Below are 17,076 nucleotides of genomic sequence, written 5' to 3'. Positions count from 1 at the left end.
TCCTGTAGAGTGCGCGTGCGCAGCGCTAAATGGCGGCTCGCTTCACCCGCCCCCATCCATCCATCCATCGGATTGGGTACACCGTATGAAGGAGGACCGATCGGAGCAACTGAGCATGCGCAGACGAGGCGGTGTCCCGGCGCGTTGGAGTTATGGAGGCGGAAGTTTCGCCCACTTTCGGCTCCCCCTTTGTCAAAATGGCGGCGCTGAAGGGCTTACTGGTCCCGCATATCCTCCCGGAACACTGCTATGACGAGCTCTTCCTAAGCTTCAACTTCTTGCACAGTGAGTCAGGCTCTCCTCGCCACTCCCTTTTCCCAAGCGGGGACCCGTAACGTCATCGCCGTGGCAACTCTCGGGCTGGCGGAAGCTCCTTCAGGGCGACATGCAGCCATGTTGGTGAAGGGCGAAAATATAAGTCGCCTTTTGTGGGTGGCCATGTTGTTAGAGGGCGGAAGTGATGGTTGCATCCGTTCCCGGTCACGATGACACGATGTCTTTCGCCATCTTAGAGCCGGGCGGAAGAATAACGTGCTTTACAATATTTCAAAATAAAAATCGTTCATGGCGTTCTAACAGGGTCGAGGAGGAGGGCGAAGTTACCCGGCGCTATGCTGGTTTCGGGCGGAAGTTAGTGCAGGAATGCAGCCGGTGGGCTTTCAATCCCAGCCTTTCTCTTCCCCCCCCCAGCAAGTATGTCATTGAATAGATGCCTGGCAGGTGAACATCAGGCAGGTGAAGCGTTTTCCAGCTTGCTGAGGCAGAGATGGGGAAACCTAACCGGTTAAATGTCTGCCTGCCGTGCAGCAGTAAAAGCACTGGAGCCCTGCAAAAAGCAAGGCCGTTAGTTTGTGCCTTACCTCACAGGACTGTTGTAAGAACAAACCAAATAAAGGTCGTTGAAGTAAGCATCGATACCTGGTGTGAGTACTTAATTATTTTTTGTTTCTTTTTCTCTTCCATTCCTTTAGTTCCATGCCTCAAAATCCTCATCAGCAAAGGGCTCGGATTCGGCATCGTTGCTGGTTCCCTCATGGGTACAGTCGCTTAAACTTTCCTAGCAGATTCTTGACTTTTAATGTACGATAGAAGTGCTTTTAAGGCTGCCTACAGGCCAGTCCTACCTATGAGCTGAAAACACCTCTGAGCTTTGGTAGGGCTGATTGGAGTGACTTAATGGGGTGGGAAAGGCATTTTGCGTAATGACTTCTTGTGTTCAAGAGTTCCACCATAACACCTTAAAATGCATTTCTTGCGAACCTGGCTTCAAACAAGCTTGTCCAATTTTATGTGCAGAGAGCTGTGGTTCCCTGCAGATAAAATTCTGCAAGAAAGAAATAAGCAGCACCAAATAATCAAAGAGCAAAATGTTGAGTCTCGGGGAGCAAGGAAATGTTTATTACATTTTCCAACGCATTTTGATAAAATGTTCATTTCCTGACGTCTGCCACTGGTGAAGACTTGATAAAAAGATGTTAGGTAACTTTATTCATTTTCTCTAGTCTTCTGATAAAATACTGCATCTTGAGAAAGTCCAGATCGGAGAACTTCATCCCCACTAAACTAGTGCTGTAAACGGTACAGGGGGGAAAGTTTTGTGTTGGAATTAAAGTGGGAGTGAGCCACTCCTGTTTGGAAAACCAAACTAGCTGAAATGAAGAAAGGAATAGAGAAAGCTGCCTTACAGGGAGTTGGACCATTGGTCCATCTAGCTCAGTATTGTCTACTCTGACTGGCAGCAGCACCCCAGGGTTTCAGGCAGGGGACATTCCCAGCCTTACCTGGAGATGCTGTTAGGGACTGAACCTGGGACCTTCTTCGTGCAGAGGAAATGCTCTTCCCCTGAGCTATGGAACTTCCCAAAATGAGGATTGAAATCAATGTTGTTTCTCTTCTGAGGCTGGGACCCGTGACTGGGCACCTTGGCAAGAGGACCCAGGTCCTTGTGGTTCCAGAGGCTCATCCCTTTGAGGACAGATGAAGCAGGCTTCAGCTGGGTGGCAGATCACGCCAGTGGCCATCTAGTCCACTCTCCTCTTCTCACAGTGGCCAACCAGATGTCAGAAGCAGGACCTCCTGAGCGCAACAGCCACTCTCCCCTCCTATGGCTTCCAGCTGCCTCCGACCGTGGGGGTAGATAGGAGGCCAATGGCAAGGGAAATGGGGGGCAGCCTCCTCTTGACTGCTTCCTCCCTCTTTCTGCAGTGAAGCTGCCCCAGATCATCAAGATCCTGCGGGCCAAGAGTGCTGAGGGGCTGAGCTTCCATTCCATATTGCTGGAGCTTCTTGCCATCACCGGCACCATGGCCTACAGCATCTCCAAAACCTTCCCGTTCAGGTACGGCAGCATCTGGGGCCAGCCCTAACTTTCCGTCCTCGCTCAGGAAACCAAGCAGGAAGCCCTGCAGTCATGTGCAGAATGATGTGGCACCCTCTTCTGGAATGGAGGAGCCCCACTTTGCCTTCCATGCTTCTGTTGCCTGCCCCTTCCGCTTCCCCAGCTGGTTACTGTGCTACTCACAGAACGCTTCCACCCTTTTCCCCTTCAAAGAGACCCTCAATACCATCCACAATTCTGGGCTTTCATGGGGAGGACTGAACTGAGTTACGACCCCAGAGTAAGGTTGCCAGGAAGAAGCTTCCTTCTGGTTTGATCCTCCGCCTTTATAGGTGCCTGGCTGGCAGAAATCTTTGCCAGACACAGAGATGAGCAATATCCCCAGCCAAGGTCTGCACCTTCAGCTCCAGTTTTAAAGGTGCAGGGGGAAGGGGCTGTTTCTTAAGGTCATACCTTTCTCCAAATCCTGCCTTTAGTTTTGGGAAGGGGTGCAATGCTCTGGTTGCTGATTTCTTCTCCCACTTCCCTCTTTTTTCCTGATGAGGATCAAATGAAAATGATGTCTTGAGGAAGGGAAGGGCTGTGGAGAGCAGGGGATCCTGTCTTACTGAGTTGTTACCTGTCCGGAAAGAGAGGGTGGGGATCTCTCAAGTTGTCCCTCTTGGCTGCTAGGAAGAAGAAACCCCATTTTCCCCCAGCACCTCTCCTTCTTTTTCTCCCCCCACAGCGCCTGGGGCGAGGCTCTCTTCCTAATGATTCAAACTGTGGCTATTGGGTTCCTGGTGCAGTATTTTGGGGGCCACACAGGGCGTGGTAAGTTTGGATCCAGAGTACATTCTCAGCTGGGGATTCTGAATCCATATTTTTTGTGTGTGCATTTATGAGACCATGTATATTGTTTCGATTCTGTAAGCTTGTCTGGAGGGGGTATTCCCTGTAGCCATAGAACAACCAGATGAGTGGGGCAGGGCAATTGGTAAGAATTGGGGGCGTGGTAGAGTGAAGGTGGGTTGTTGGGGGACTGCACAAGGCTCTAAGCCCCCTCTGTCACCGATGAAAGTTCAGTTCTTCTCTGGCTTCTTCAATTTTACCAGGTGTGGCCCCAAATGGTTTTAAGTCGACCTTGTGATCATTAAGTCTAGAAACCTTGTGCGTTTAAATGGAGAAAAAAATTCTCAGGATACTGACTTGCTTGTGTAGTAGAGTCATGGGCTTGGACAGGGCGAGCGGCTCCGTTCCTTGTGCGCTGGGAAATGTTGCCCAGAGATGAGAGGAGCAGAAATCCCTGGGAGCAGGAAAGCCCAGCGCGTAAACAGGGCAGTGTGTTCAGGGGATCCAAGCAAGGAGGTTGAACCAGCTGCGGAAGAGGGTGTGGGTGGGCTCAGGCCGTCTGATGCCAAGCTTCTGCTCCCTCTTGCAGGCGTGTCCTTCCTGGTGGCCTATTTTGGAGTCCTCGCCCTCCTGCTGTCTTCACTCACTCCTGCGGGTGTTGTGACGGCCCTTCAGGCTTCCAATATGCCTGCTGTCGTCATCAGCAGGGTAAGCGTCAACCCTGGCCTTGGGGCGGGGGCTGTCAGCGATGGGGATCTGAGGCTTTCATTGATTGCGTTTACATCCCACCTTTGCCCCAAGGCGCTCAAGGTGGCGTACACGCTTCTCCTTCTCTCCATTTTACCCTCACAAGAGCTCTGTGAGGCAGGTTAGGCCGGGAGATGATGAGTGGACCAAAGTCACCCAGTGGGCTTCGTGCCTGAGTGGGAATTTTAACTCTGGTCTGCCAGGTCCTGGTCCAGCACACTAACCCACTTGTCTAAGTCTCAAACTCTGGAGGGCCTCTTTATTTCCCGAAAAGTTGCAAACTTTCCTGGTATCTTCTGCTCTGCTGTGGGGTGTGGAGTTGCCGGCGTGTTTCTCCCTGCCCCCAGCTAGGGTTGATTGCATTAGGAAAATATCCGCATATTCTAAAAGTCACACCTCTCGCCTAAGGAGCAAAAGGGTAGCCAAGACATACTTTATTTATTTACTTATCATTCCATTTATATCCCGCCCTTCCTCCCAGCAGGAGCCCAGGGCAGCAAACAGAAGCGCTAAAAACACTTTAAAACATCATAAAAACAGACCTTAGAATACATTAAAACAAAGCAACGTTAAAAACATATTTTTAAAAAAGCTTTAAGAACACCTTTTTAAAAAGGGTTAAAAACATGATTTTAAAAAATCCATATTAACAAGCAATTCTAACACAAACGCAGACTGGGACAGGTCTCCACTTAAAAGGCTTGTTGAAAGAGGAAGGTCTTTCTTGCTGCTTCCTTCCCCTGGGTACCTCAGGCTCAGCTTAGTCTTCCTCTGTACTGGACCCTGCAAGCACTCTTATGCCCCTTTAAACAGTCATGGCCTCTACCAAAGCATCCTGGGAATGGTAGTTTGTGAAGGGTGCTGAAGGGACATCCTTATTCTTCTCAAAGAGCTACAATACCCAGAGGGGTTTAACAATCAATTCCTTTTTCCAGGGAATTCTGGGAATTGTAGCTCTCTGAGGGAAATAGCAGGTCTCTTAACAGCTCTCAGCACCCTTCACAAACTACAGTTCCCAGAATTCTTTGGGGGAAGCCATGACTGTTTAAGGTGGGGCAATAGTGCTTTAAATGTATTGTGCAGAGGGGCTTGAAGCTAGTTTCGTAGAGAGGAGGGACAGACCCTTTTGAGTCAAGGCGCAGGGGATGTACTTGGGAGGGCCAGGAAATGCACTTCCTTAAGAGCAACGGTTGGATTAAGGGGGGGCTTAATCTGTGGGTTGCATGTGTGGGGCCGAGGTTAAAGAGCAGAGGCTCATCCTTAGCACAAAATGGAGAGGGGATTATTATTAGTAGTAGTATTTTATTATTATTAAATTTTATTTATACCCCGCCTTTCGGCCAAAGGCCCTCAAGGTGGCTTACAAGAAAAATAAACACAGGTATAAAAATACAATATACAAAAATTAAATTAAATAGAAACAACATGATCATTATCGGCACCGCCAAGAAAGAGGAAGGGGTGGTAGCGGGGGTGGCAGTTCTCGAGAGGCAGAAGGGCGACAGGCATTTGTTACAGCGAAGCTGTTTGCTGGTTCAATGTTGGTGATGGACGTAGACTGCAGTCCCAGGGCTGGAGGGGGCTCCGTCCAACCTCTTCTCCATCTCTCTTAACAGCTCCTGCAAGCAGCCACAAACTACCGCAACGGCCACACGGGCCAACTCTCGGCGGTCACAGTGTTCCTGCTTTTCGCAGGGTCTCTGGCACGGATCTTCACTTCCATCCAGGTAGGCCAAGCTTGACTTGTCCAAGGGTGGGGACAGGGAGCCTTCAAGGGGCAGGAGCCTTGGAGGGAGGCATTTGGCTCCTGCCTCTTAAGGAAATCAAACCCCTCCATTGCGTCTTTATAAATATTCAAGCTTCTGGCAGTAATTTTAGGGTGTTGCTGTGTTAGCCAAGAGCTCAACTCAGGAGCTCTCCAATGCATGCTACAGCAGAGCCTGTTGGAGCAGCAGGTGCCAAGGGGGTGCTTGTAGCTGGCAACTGCTAGCCTTCCGACATTCAAAGTGGCTTCCAACAATTCATGTATCCAAAGTATAGGATATAGCCAATCTTGTAAAACTTACTGATAGTGTGGGTAAGGAAAGGAAGACAAGGCCCTGTTTTCATACAGAAATGGAGCTTATTTGCAGTTTACTGGAATAATATGGTTCATGATAATACCAGTCCTAAGATCTTGGAAACTCCTTGAATAAATGTTACAAACGTAATATTTTTCTAATTCTTTTTCTTGATCTAATCTCTAAAGTATTTAACCAAATTGGTAAAAAAATGTAAATGTCCTGCCTCCAAGTCGATTCCGACTTATGGCGACCCTCTGAATCGGGTTTTCATGAGGCTGAGAGGCAGTGACTGGCCCAAGGCCACCCAGTGCGCTTCATGGCTGTGTGGGGATTCGAATCCTGGTCTCCCAGGTCGCAGTCCAACACCTGAAGCACTACACCACACTGCCTCTCAACCAAATTTGTACAGAACCCCAATGTGCCTGCTAGAAATTTTATATATACTTCTGTTTATTATACAACTGAAAATATTTGCGTTTTTCTTTTTTGTAGAACCTTTGTTAGCCGTGACAGTTTTTTATTTTTGTATTTGATTTTGTTTAAATAAAAATTAAAACACACAAAAACAGCTTCCCGTAAGTGGGGAGGTGCCCACCTGGCTGAGGCCAGCGGGGGCCCATCGAGTCTGGCATGTCCTGTCCCCACCCTGGCCAGCCAGAGGTCCCACAGGGAAGCCCGCAAGCAGGACCTCCTGAGCACAGCAACAGCTGATTCCCCCTCTGATTCCCAGCAACTGTATTTAGGGACACACCGCCTTCCACAGTGGAGGCAGAGTGCAGCGATCGTGGCTAGTAGATGGCCTTTTCCTGTGTGAATTTATCTCATCCTCTTGTAAAGCCGTTCAAGCGGGTGGCTGTCACTGTCTCTTGCGGGAGCAAATTTCCACAGCTTAACGATGTGAGGTGTAAAGAAAGACTTTTCTTTAGTCTGTCCTGCCTCTTCCTCTATCCACCTTCATTGGACGATGACCCCGTTGGGTCCTAGTATTATGAGAGCCAGTGTGGTGTAGTGGTTAAGGTGCTGGACTAGGACCCGGGAGACCAGAGTTCGAATCCCCACACAGCCATGAAGCTCACTGGGTGACCCTGGGCCAGTCACTGCCTCTCAGCCTCATGAAAACCCTGTTCATAGGGTCGCTATAAGTCGGAATCAACTTGAAGGCAGTACATTTACATTGAGAGCCAGTGTGGCGTAGTGGTTAGAGTGTTGGACTACGACTGGGAGACCAGGGTTCGAATCCCCACCCAGCCATGAGGCTCCCTGGGTGACCTTGGGCCAGTCGCTGCCTCTCAGCCCCAGAGGAAGGCAATGGGAAACCCCCTCTGAAAACCGCTTACTGTGAAAACTCTATTCATAGGGTTGCCATAAGTCGGAATCAACGTGAAGCCAGTACAATAGATAATAGATTATGAGAATGAAACAATGTTCTCTGCCCACTTTTCTACAGGCCGTGTGGAAATTTTACCTAGCAGGGGGTAGTGGGGCGAGGGAGAGAAATCTGAGTCTGGCTTCCAGCCTGTCCCCAAAACGAGTGTCTGTGGGAGGACAAAGAGTTCTGTGAATTCCACCCTTCCCGCTGACAGGAGCAACATGCAGCTTTTTGACTTTTCCTCCCCCTGCCCCCAGGAGACGGGTGACCCGCTCATGGCTCTCACCTACGTCGTCTCGTCTGCCTGCAATGGCGTCATCACAGGACAGCTGGTTTATTACTGGAACGTTCCGCTTGACAAGCGCAAGAAGGAATAGAAAGGCGGCCCAGCGCCTTCTGGAGGAGCACCCCCTGGGAAAAAGCGGGGAGGGGCCTGGGGTTCCTTCTGCAACTGGCCCCAAAGGGAGGAAGCCGCCTTTGACTTCATGGGGCAGCAGACGCCACAGCCCCTCTACCACCACTGCTGCTGTTCATGCCCATTTTCCAGGGTTTCTCTTTTTGCGCTCTGAGCCAAGAGATGGGGCCAGTTTGTCTCTGGGAGTGTTGCGGGACTTTGGAGCTTGGGAGGTGGGACTGGGGCGCTTTGCTTTACAGGCTCTTATCTTGCACCCCCACCTGAGCACTGCTGCTGCTGAAGGGCCAAGCATCTGCAGTGGAATGGCTGGTAGTTCAGGGGGGCTTCCTCCAGCCTATATCTGTATTCCCCCCCCCCATGCACACACTTTGAAATACAGGCATTCCTTACTGCAGTGTTATTCAGTAGTGCACTTCAAGCTTCTCCCCGCCAAGAGGAGCTGTTGGGTGTACTCTGGATACCTGCGGTAAACTTCTAACCTGCTTGTTTGTTTGTGTCTGTCTGTCTCCCCACCCCGCCCCCTCCAGCTGGCAAAACACTCCCAGCCTCTCCCAACCTTTGCACACAGAATGCTCTGGGGGGTAGGTCTGGGAAGCGGGTGCTGCTGCCTTGTGTGTATGCTAGGTGAGGGTGGGCCAGCCAGCAGGGCAGGGCATCCTAATTGGAGAGATTAGCAAGACTTAGCTTCAGCGCAGGCACCCAGGTGAGTCAGTCCAGGCCCAGCACAGCCGCCTGCTGCCTCCTATGGGGTGCATTGGGGGGCACATAAGAGAGGCTGGTGTTTAATCCTTTGCCATGGGGTGATTCTCCCCCCCTTTTTTGATGTTTGCTTTAGACTGAATATAGCCGGCATACTAGTAGCTGAAATCAAGCAGCTGGGAGGATAGCTCGGTCAGGTTGGCTACCAGAGACTGATGATGGACTGCCTTCAAGTCGATGCTGACTTATGGCAACCCTACGAACAGGGGTTTCATGGTAAGCGGTATCCAGAGACTGAAGGGGCCTTAATAGAGAAAGCAAGACATGCCACGAAAGAGGCACATGTTTGACAAAGAACAGGACAGTCCCTTTGCGTGTAAGCATTCCTAAGCATATTTTGGGAGCAAGGAAACCTTTTGGAGTAGGGAGGCTGCTAAATTAAGAAGCCCACCCACTTGCTTTTTAGCCTTTCCTCAAAGGTGATCCACCCCCCCGAGCATCTTTGTTGTCCTTTATGGCACCGTGCCCCATCCCACAATAGCCGCCTTGAGAGGAGAGCAACTGGAGTTTTATGTGGAATGGTACTAGCAGCCTTGCGCCTGCCGTTACTCAGGAATTCCAAGAAACAGACCAAAAAAAAGCTCAGTGCAGTTTCAGAAGATCCCATCCACTGAACTGAACTGCCTTCAAGTCGATTCCGACTTATGGTGACCCTATGAACACAGTTTTCATGGTAAGTGGTATTCAGAGGGGGTTTCCCATTGCCTTCCTCTGAGGCTGAGAGGCAGTGACTGGCCCAAGGTCACCCAGTGAGCTTCATGGCTGTGTGGGGATTCGAACCCTGCTGTCCCAGGTCGTAGTCCAGCACCTTAACCACTACACCACACTGGCTCCCATCCCATCCACTATCCAGATTCAAAATGGCATCCAGTTGTATCCAGAGAAAAAACTGCTCCTTGCTCTCAGGAGCCATCATGCAAAACTGGGCTGCAATTTCTTTGAAATGCATAGCTGACAACTTTCCAAAATACATAGTAGATTGAAAGTTGGCTGCACCATAGATTTACATAAGAGCATTAGAATAGGGGTCATTTTTGTTTTCAATTCCTTTCCATGGTATTTGGTTTCTTTTACCGCTTACAGCAAGTGAAAGTTCTCCCTGAACTGTTCATAACCCCTAAACACATACCCTACCCAACTCATACACCCCTGGCACCTCTGTGCTTATAGCTGTTGGAACATAAGAGCCCTGCTAGAGCAGGCCAAAGGAGCCCCCATCCTGCCCAGCACCCTTTTTCACTATGTATGGATGTGAAAGTTGGACAGTGACAAAAGCGGGTAAGAGAAAAACCAACTCATTTGAAATGTGGTGTTGGAGGAGAGCTTTGCGCATACCATGGACTGCGAAAATACAAATAATTGGGTGTTATAACAAATTAAACCAGAAATGTCACTAGAAGCTAAAATGATGAAACTGAGGTTATCATCCTTTGGACACATCATGAGAAGACATGATTCACTAGAAAAGACAATAATGCTGGGAAAAACAGCAGGGAGTAGAAAAAGAGGAGGACCAAACAAGAGATGGATTGATTCCATAAAGGAAGCCACAGACCTGAGCTTACAAGATCTGAACAGGGTGGTTCACGACAGATGCTCTTGGAGGTCAGATACTCTTGGAGGGGTCGCCATAAGTCCTAATCGACTTGAAGGCACATAACAAGCCAAATGCCCCCAAAGGGGAAGTCTGCAAGCAAGACCCGAGCGCAACAGCACTCTGCCACTTGCAATTCCCAGCCACTGTTATTCTAAGGCACACTGCCTCAGAGAGTGGGAGTAGAACATTGCCATTGTGGCTAGTAGCCCTTGATACCCTTTTCCTCCATGTATTTGTCTAATCTTCACTGCCTCTTGTGAGGGCAAATTCCATAGCTTGACTGAGCCCTGTGTGAAGTACTTCCTTTTGGCTGTTCTGAATCTTCCAACAGTCAGCTGTAGAGTTCTAGTGTTGTGACAGACAGAAAAGCTTCTTGCTGCCCCCTTCCTCCCCAGCATGCCTAATTTTATACACTTTCATCACGTTATCATACTTTGGACACATAATGAGAAGACCTGATTCACTAGAAAAGACAATAATGCTGGGAAAAACAGAAGGGAGTAGGAAAAGAAGAAGGCCAAACGAGAGATGGATCGATTCCATAAAGGAAGCCACAGACCTGAACTTACAAGATCCGAACAGGGGGGGTTACAACAGATGCCCTTGGAGGTCGCTGATTCATAGGGCCGCCTTAAGTCGTAATCGCCTTGAAGGCACATAACACGACAACAAAGCCCAAAATGTTGCATGCTCCTTTTCCTCAGAGGGGAGCGTCTCTAGCCCCTTGGTCCTTTTCTGAACTCTAGCTCTGTGGCGCAGAGCGGCGGTAACACAGCTGAAAGCTCTGCTCATGGCCGGAGTTCAATTCCAACGGAAGGAGGAAGTCAAATCTCTGGTAAAAGGGGTCGAGGTCCACTCTGCCTTCCATCCATCCGTGGTCGGTAAAATGGAGTACCTGGCATGTGCTGGGGGGTAAAGAAAGGCCAGGGAAGGACGACTCGCACTACAAGTGCGGGGACACCTTTACCTTTAGCTGGCAGGCTGGAAACCACGTTTGTGGGGGGTGAAAGGGATTGCCCCAGAAATAGGCCTCACTCTGGTTCCTTGGCCTGAGGCAGCCCTTCCCTTGGCAAACCCCTGTCCCAACATGATGGGGTGAGTCACCCATCCCAAGAGGTTGACTGGGGTGGGTAAACAGCACACTGAGCAAGGGGCACCCAACAGCCACACCCTTTTTGGAGAAAGGGGCAGAAGAGGAGCTCCCCTCTTGCTAGACTTCCAGACATCCTTCTGCACTTAAACAGCTACAAACAGGAAAAAAGTCTCTCTCACACAGCGCAAATTATGGGTATCAGCTCCTGAGCCACGTTGCATTGTGTTTAGTTGGGGCACACCAGGTTGGCAAAGACTGCTCTTTCTTGTCTTGGACTATAGCTCTCGTTGGACATGTGATGGGAGTTGTAGTCTAAAACAGCTGGAGCACTCCAGGTTGGCAAAGGCTGATTTAAAGGAAGAATCTAGGACTTAAGATCCACATTACTTTGCAAGGAGAGCCCAGAAGCATATTCAGTTTTTCCATTCAACAAAGTTGGTCTTTTACAAATAGCTTTTATTTTTATTTTCAATACAAAAAAGCTTTTTTAAAAAAGTAGAAGTCATTACAAAATACACCCCCCCTGCACTTTTTTTTGGTGACCTCCCCAAAAATCTAGCTGAGGATTTCCACTCACCCCCTTCCCACCAAAACAAACCAGGCTTCAGATAAAGGCAGCTGATCCTCCAGCCTCCCTCCCCCCAAAACATAATACCCACCCCTTAATAGGAACTCCTGCTAGCAGGAATTACCCCACCCATTATACACAAAATTTCCTTCATTTCTGTAAAAAGTCCTGTACATTTTTCTGTCATATATAAAAACACACACACACACATGAAATTAAGATAATTCCCTTTTAACACACATAAAACTGAACGCCGGCTACCGCCACGTCAGTCTCTGGCTTAGATATGGGTCAGAGGGGCTGTGTTGTTGAACCCCAGGTGATGGTAGGAGTGCTGGGAGAGGCAGTACTGGGGCAGCCCATCAGCAACATCGCAGCCCTGCAGCCCGTAGGCCGCCATCATGTCGTGGAAGTCGCCGACGCAATGTGGGTGCTGCATGCCATCTTGCATCGCCATCGTGGCAGCCATGAGAGCAGGCTGGGTGTCGTAGATCAGGGTGCTGCAGAGATGGGAAAAGGTGTTTTGAGTCATTCTGGCTTCCCCCAAGTTCCCCCAGAGGCTGCTCTACACTGATCCCCCATATAACAAAGTGGTCTTTGGGGCACTATTCCAGCCTTTGCCAACCAGGTGCCCTCCAGCAGTTTTGGCCTACAGCTGGAGGCCAACAAGTTGGCAAAGGCTGGTCTGTCATATGCTTTGAACCCTGGTTCATAATACAGCCAATGAAAGCTGACGGAGCACATGTGGGAAGGGGAAAGGCAAAGAGAACCTCAAAAGCTGAAAAAAGTATCAAGGGCAGCAAGACCCACAGGAATGCTATTTTAACAGAAGTTTGAAATGGAAATGGGCTGCCTTCAAGTCGATCCCCACTTATGGCTACCCTACGAATAGGGATTTCATGGTAAGCGGTATTCAGAGGGGGGTTACCATTGCCTTCCTCTGAGGCCAGTCCTCCCCAGCTGGCTAGGGCCTGCTCAGCTTGCCACAGCTGCACAAGCCAGCCCCTTCCTTGCCTGCAACTGCCAGCTGGGGGGCAACTGGACTCCTTGGCACTCTGCAGCTTGCCCCCGGCTGCACGTAACCCCTGAGCCACTCACTGTGTGTGGGATCTTTAGCTGGCCCTTGACACCCAGGAGACACGAGCGGGGATTTGAACTCAGACTCTGGACTCCCAGCCAGGCTCTCCTCCCCACTGTGCTAAGACAGGATGCCTCTTGAGGAAGCCAGAAGCCAGTCTCCTCCCCCCACACAACAAACACTTTAGTATGGGTCTTCAGAGATAGACTTTCTGAAAATAAGGAATCTTATTTTGTTAACAGGGCAACTAAACTAATAGAGCGAATTATCCTTTTCCCCCCTACACCATTTAGAAACACTGGCGATGTAGTAGTATACAAATAGTTTAATATATAAATAAATAATCTCCCCCTTAAAGCCATTGCCATCTCCGACAGCAAATTCTTACATTTGTTATGCATTATTGGGGTGATCTCTCAACTACGATAAAAAGAGGAGGCAACAAGGTGTTTTGCGGTGCACAGAGACTGAAGCCTCATGCGCACAGGTTTGGTTCCACAGACCTTTCAACCCCCTGAGTCTCTGGGTGGCCAAAAGGCATGATTGCAGAGGATTCAGGAGCCAGAAAGGTGAGGGCAGAGAACCAGGAAGGGGGGGGGCAGCAGAGAGAGAAAAAGAGCAGCATGTGGTGTGTGCACCAGGCACGGCGGTGGCAATCACCTGGATCGGCAGCAGCGGCAGCACCTGCCTGGCCCAGCCCTGCGGGAAGAGAAAGCTAATCCCTCAGGACCCGGGGGCGGGCCCGGCTTGCATTCCGCAGGCAGCCTGTTCTTCCAGTTCTGGCCAAGAACCCCCAAACCTGTTAGAGCCTGCCTCCCTCCCTGCCACCACCAGACCCTCCTCAGCCCAGCATCTGCCTCTACCCTTTCCCAAGGAAGGAGGACCCAGGAATCCCTACTCTGCAACTCCCCCTCCCCGGGCATGCTCACCTTTCAAGGACCCAGGAGCCCTGCCACAGGCACCCATCAGGGGCCACTCCCCTCCCAGCCCAAGAACTGCAGCTTCTCCCCAGAGCCCCCTCCTCAGGACAGGACAGGCCATGCTCGGTCATGACCTCAGAGGCAGGCCCACCCTTTGCGTGTCTCTCTCAGGGATGGGCGATGATGCACCCTGGCCCTGGAGAGCACCCAAGGAAGTGGCACCCTAGGGGGCCACACCCAGCATGCCAAGCCAGCACCCACCCAGCTTGCTGGGGCATGACAAGCGAGACAGATCTGGGGCACCCAGCCAGGGAGCAGGGCAGCGCCAGGCTCCCATCAGAGCCAGGCCTCCTGGGTCTTTTGCAAAGGGGCAGCCGACCTGAACATGCTCTTGGAAATAATGTGGGGCTCTCCCTCTCAGGGCCTGGCTAGCAGGGTTTGCAACCGGGTGGAGACAGACCGTCAGGACGCCTGGGTTCTCGGCAAAAGGGGAGACACGGAGACCAGGGCAGCCCTAGACAAGTTTGCAGGGTCGCCTCACCCTAGAAACAGCCTTCCCCGTCGCCCTCCTGAGAACCCAGGAGTCCTGGCCTCTGACCGTTTGTCGGCCACTAAAGCCAACGCAGCAGCTCAAAGTCTGGCTATCCCCCGCACCACCACCAGAATCGGGCCCTCACCTCGAGGGGGAGTTAGCAACCGCCTGGGGGTGCGGTGGGGAGCTCTCGGGGTGAAGAGGTCCGCACAGCATGTGCCTCGCTCCGGAGATGGGTCAAGCGGTAGAGGCGCAATTCCAAGTGCGCCCGGCAAAATGTGCTGCCATCCCCGTGCAATTCGAAAACCCGCTTGGTAAAAATGGTAACAGATACTTGAGATCTGTGTCACGCGTTATCGTGTTTGTGCGAACGTGTACCGTGAGACGAGACTTTTTTTTGCGGGGCGGAGCGTCTGGCGCGACGAAAGGCAAGAGGGGATTTTTGCCTCCCCCCCCCAACAGTCCACGCGTTTCTCTCCCTTCCCGTCGGGCTTCCAGTCGAGTCGGAGCTGGCCTCGCACGCTCAGCTGCAGGCGGGCCGGGGAGGCCGTTTTCCGAAGCAGTGCCGGGGAAAGCCTAGCAGCCCCAAAGCCCCGATCCACCTCGTGGCTTGCTTCCTCGGAAGTAGCCCCCCGCTGCGTTGCCTTCCTGCCGCAAAACTCAACGCGATCGCAGCCCCAGGCAGGCGTCTGTCTGGCAAGGAGCCCGTGGCGGGCCTTACTTCCGAGGAAGCACGCGCAGGATCGCCCGCAAGCGGGGCAGAAGCATGGGAGGGAAGTTTCCAGGCCAGTGGGGAAAAGCGACGTTCCCATACCAGTGAAAAGTGCTCCAATCCGAGGACTGTGCCCAACGAGGGTCTTCCTCCTCGAAGGAGACCCGTTCAAATTATGGGGCCTCAGTCCCGTCCGTTTCTTTCAACGGGCGCCAGTAAAAGTCACTCCTACTCAGAGGAGGCCCACTGAATGTAACAAGCATGGCGAACGTCGGTCCATCCATTTCCACTAGGTCTACTCTGAGTAGGAGTTAGCAGGATACTTTCCCGGGGGTGGAAGAAACCCACAAAACTTTCGAGTCTCGCCGGCGCCTCCCAAGCTCGGGCAGGCGGGGCTCATCTCCCAGCCGGCCGTGCGCCCCGTCGGGGCGGCTCGCTCGCTCCCTCCCAGCCTGCCTACCTGAAGGCGGCCGCAGCGCCGGTCCCGTAGCCGCCCTGCTGCGCGAGGTCGTACAGCGGCGCCGCAAGGCCGTCCGCCGTCGGCGCGCCGTAGCCCGGCCAGGGCTGTGCCGTCGGCGGCGCCGCAGCCGGTGCTGCCGCCAAGCAGGCGGGGCCCTTCTCCTTGCCAGCGGCGGCGCTGGCTGCCCGGCTACCGCTGCCCTTGCGCCGGGGCCGGTACTTGTAGTCGGGGAAATCCTTCAGGTGGCGGGCGCGGAGGCGCTTGGCCTCGTCGATGAAGGGCCGCTTCTCGGCGTCCGGCAGGCGCTTCCAGGCGGCGCCCAGCCGCTTCGAGATCTCCGAGTTGTGCATCTTGGGGTGCTCCTGGGCCATCTTGCGCCGCTCCGCGCTCGACCACACCATGAAGGCGTTCATGGGTCGCTTCACCTTCTCCAGGGGGTCCTCGGCAGGGGGCGCGGCCGGCAGCAGAAGAGTTGACGGGGTTCCACCTTGCTCCACTCTGGGCGGCAGCGGCTCCTGCTGCTGCTGGAGAGAAGCCTGGGGCGAGAAGAGCTGCTGAGAAGAGGCGAACATCATCCCGACTAGAGGGCCTCAAGGAACCCCGCGGCCGAAAGAGCAGCTTGTAAAACAGCACGTGCAGTCCAGCCGTCCGAGCTATATAGAGGCACTGCTGAGGCCGCGCCCCTCTCCTTAGCCCCGCCTTCCTGTTGGTTAACTCTGCGCTCGCCGGCCTTTCGTACCACCGCAATGAGCGATGCTCCACCGGCACTTAATCGCTGCCGCCGACGCCTTCCTCCGCGCCCCGGCTGCTCAGCCCCGGAACCTCTTTCTCATTGCTGACCCTCGAGCTCTGAAAGAGGATCGAAGGGGAAGGGGAAGAGTGCCTCTGAGCGCATGCAGAGAGTGCCTTTTGTCTGCAACCTGGTCCCAATCACACACAAGAAGTCAAGCTCAGGGGTCCCGCCACCCCAGGCTCTGCCTCCCTTCCCAGACTGGCCACTCAGGGGCCTCTATAGCAAGGCCACAGGTAGCCCCGCTCCCGTTGCTTGACCTCAGCAACTGGCATTCAGAGCTATGCTGCCTCTGAACATGGAGGTTCTATAAAGCCATCGTGACCAACGACCATGACAGGCCTCTTCTCCACCCTGAATGTGCCTAATCAATTTTTTTAACATCATCTAAACTATCATGGAATCCTCTGAAAATCTGATGAAATCCATATGTTCCCCCTCCCTCAAATGAATAAATGCAATTTATTTTATGGGATTGGAAATTGTTGCTGGGGTGCAGCTGTTATTGTTTGCACCCGGTTCAGGCACCTCCTGAAGCCCACCCAGGACCCCAGGCTAAGATCCCGTTATCTAAGACAATGGCTTGTTCCACACCTTGTGGAAGTGAGTTCCATAAGTTAATTATGTTTCTCCTGTGAAGGAAGACTTTCCTCAGTTCCCTATCTAAACCTGGGGTTCCCACACTCATCCAGGCGGTCCGTTGCATAGCCGGATTTGTGGCGGAGAGATGGTACATCCATTACATTCAATATTTATGTCGGTTTCTAATTGTACTTCAATTGCTGCTTTTAAGCCTTATATTGC

At 52.0% G+C, this 17,076-nt stretch overlaps 2 protein-coding genes across 3 annotated transcripts; one reads left to right on the top strand and one right to left on the bottom strand.

Annotated features, from left to right (window-relative positions):
- The first annotated feature begins 1 nt into the window (after position 1).
- Positions 2–8,241, top strand: MPDU1 (mannose-P-dolichol utilization defect 1). Of its 2 annotated transcripts, XM_061589540.1 has the most exons (7): positions 2–285; positions 972–1,037; positions 2,206–2,338; positions 3,066–3,151; positions 3,759–3,877; positions 5,533–5,643; positions 7,606–8,241. In XM_061589540.1, exons 1-7 carry the CDS (start codon positions 153–155, stop codon positions 7,723–7,725), a joined length of 768 nt encoding a protein of 255 aa, XP_061445524.1. In that variant the 5' UTR covers positions 2–152; the 3' UTR covers positions 7,726–8,241. The 2 variants fall into 2 exon arrangements, with proteins under 2 accessions (XP_061445524.1, XP_061445525.1); XM_061589541.1 differs by lacking the exons at positions 2–285; positions 972–1,037 and adding an exon at positions 477–923.
- A 3,406-nt stretch (positions 8,242–11,647) lies between these two features.
- On the bottom strand, positions 11,648–16,118 carry SOX15 (SRY-box transcription factor 15). The gene is made up of 2 exons (XM_061590177.1): positions 15,483–16,118; positions 11,648–12,280 (listed from the first exon to the last, which is right to left on the bottom strand). The coding sequence occupies exons 1-2, from the start codon at positions 16,055–16,057 to the stop codon at positions 12,061–12,063; spliced, it is 795 nt and encodes a 264-aa protein (XP_061446161.1). The 5' UTR covers positions 16,058–16,118; the 3' UTR covers positions 11,648–12,060.
- Between the last annotated feature and the right edge of the window lie 958 nt (positions 16,119–17,076).

This window comes from Rhineura floridana, chromosome 11 (assembly GCF_030035675.1).
Source record: "Rhineura floridana isolate rRhiFlo1 chromosome 11, rRhiFlo1.hap2, whole genome shotgun sequence".
Taxonomy (NCBI): domain Eukaryota; kingdom Metazoa; phylum Chordata; class Lepidosauria; order Squamata; family Rhineuridae; genus Rhineura; species Rhineura floridana.
Note: the sequence above shows the minus strand (reverse complement) of the source record. Positions and strands in the feature narration are given on the sequence as shown.

Excerpts from the sequence above, each read along its gene's own strand:
- MPDU1 (XM_061589540.1), top strand. The coding sequence starts at position 153 with ATGGAGGCGGAAGTTTCGCCCACTTTCGGCTCCCCCTTTGTCAAAATG. Across the intron at positions 2,339-3,065 it reads TCCAAAACCTTCCCGTTCAG|CGCCTGGGGCGAGGCTCTCT; the intron begins GTACGGCAGCAT and ends CTCCCCCCACAG. Across the intron at positions 3,878-5,532 it reads CTGCTGTCGTCATCAGCAGG|CTCCTGCAAGCAGCCACAAA; the intron begins GTAAGCGTCAAC and ends CTCTCTTAACAG.
- SOX15 (XM_061590177.1), bottom strand. The coding sequence starts at position 16,057 with ATGATGTTCGCCTCTTCTCAGCAGCTCTTCTCGCCCCAGGCTTCTCTC. Across the intron at positions 12,281-15,482 it reads GGCGCTGCGGCCGCCTTCAG|CACCCTGATCTACGACACCC; the intron begins GTAGGCAGGCTG and ends CCATCTCTGCAG.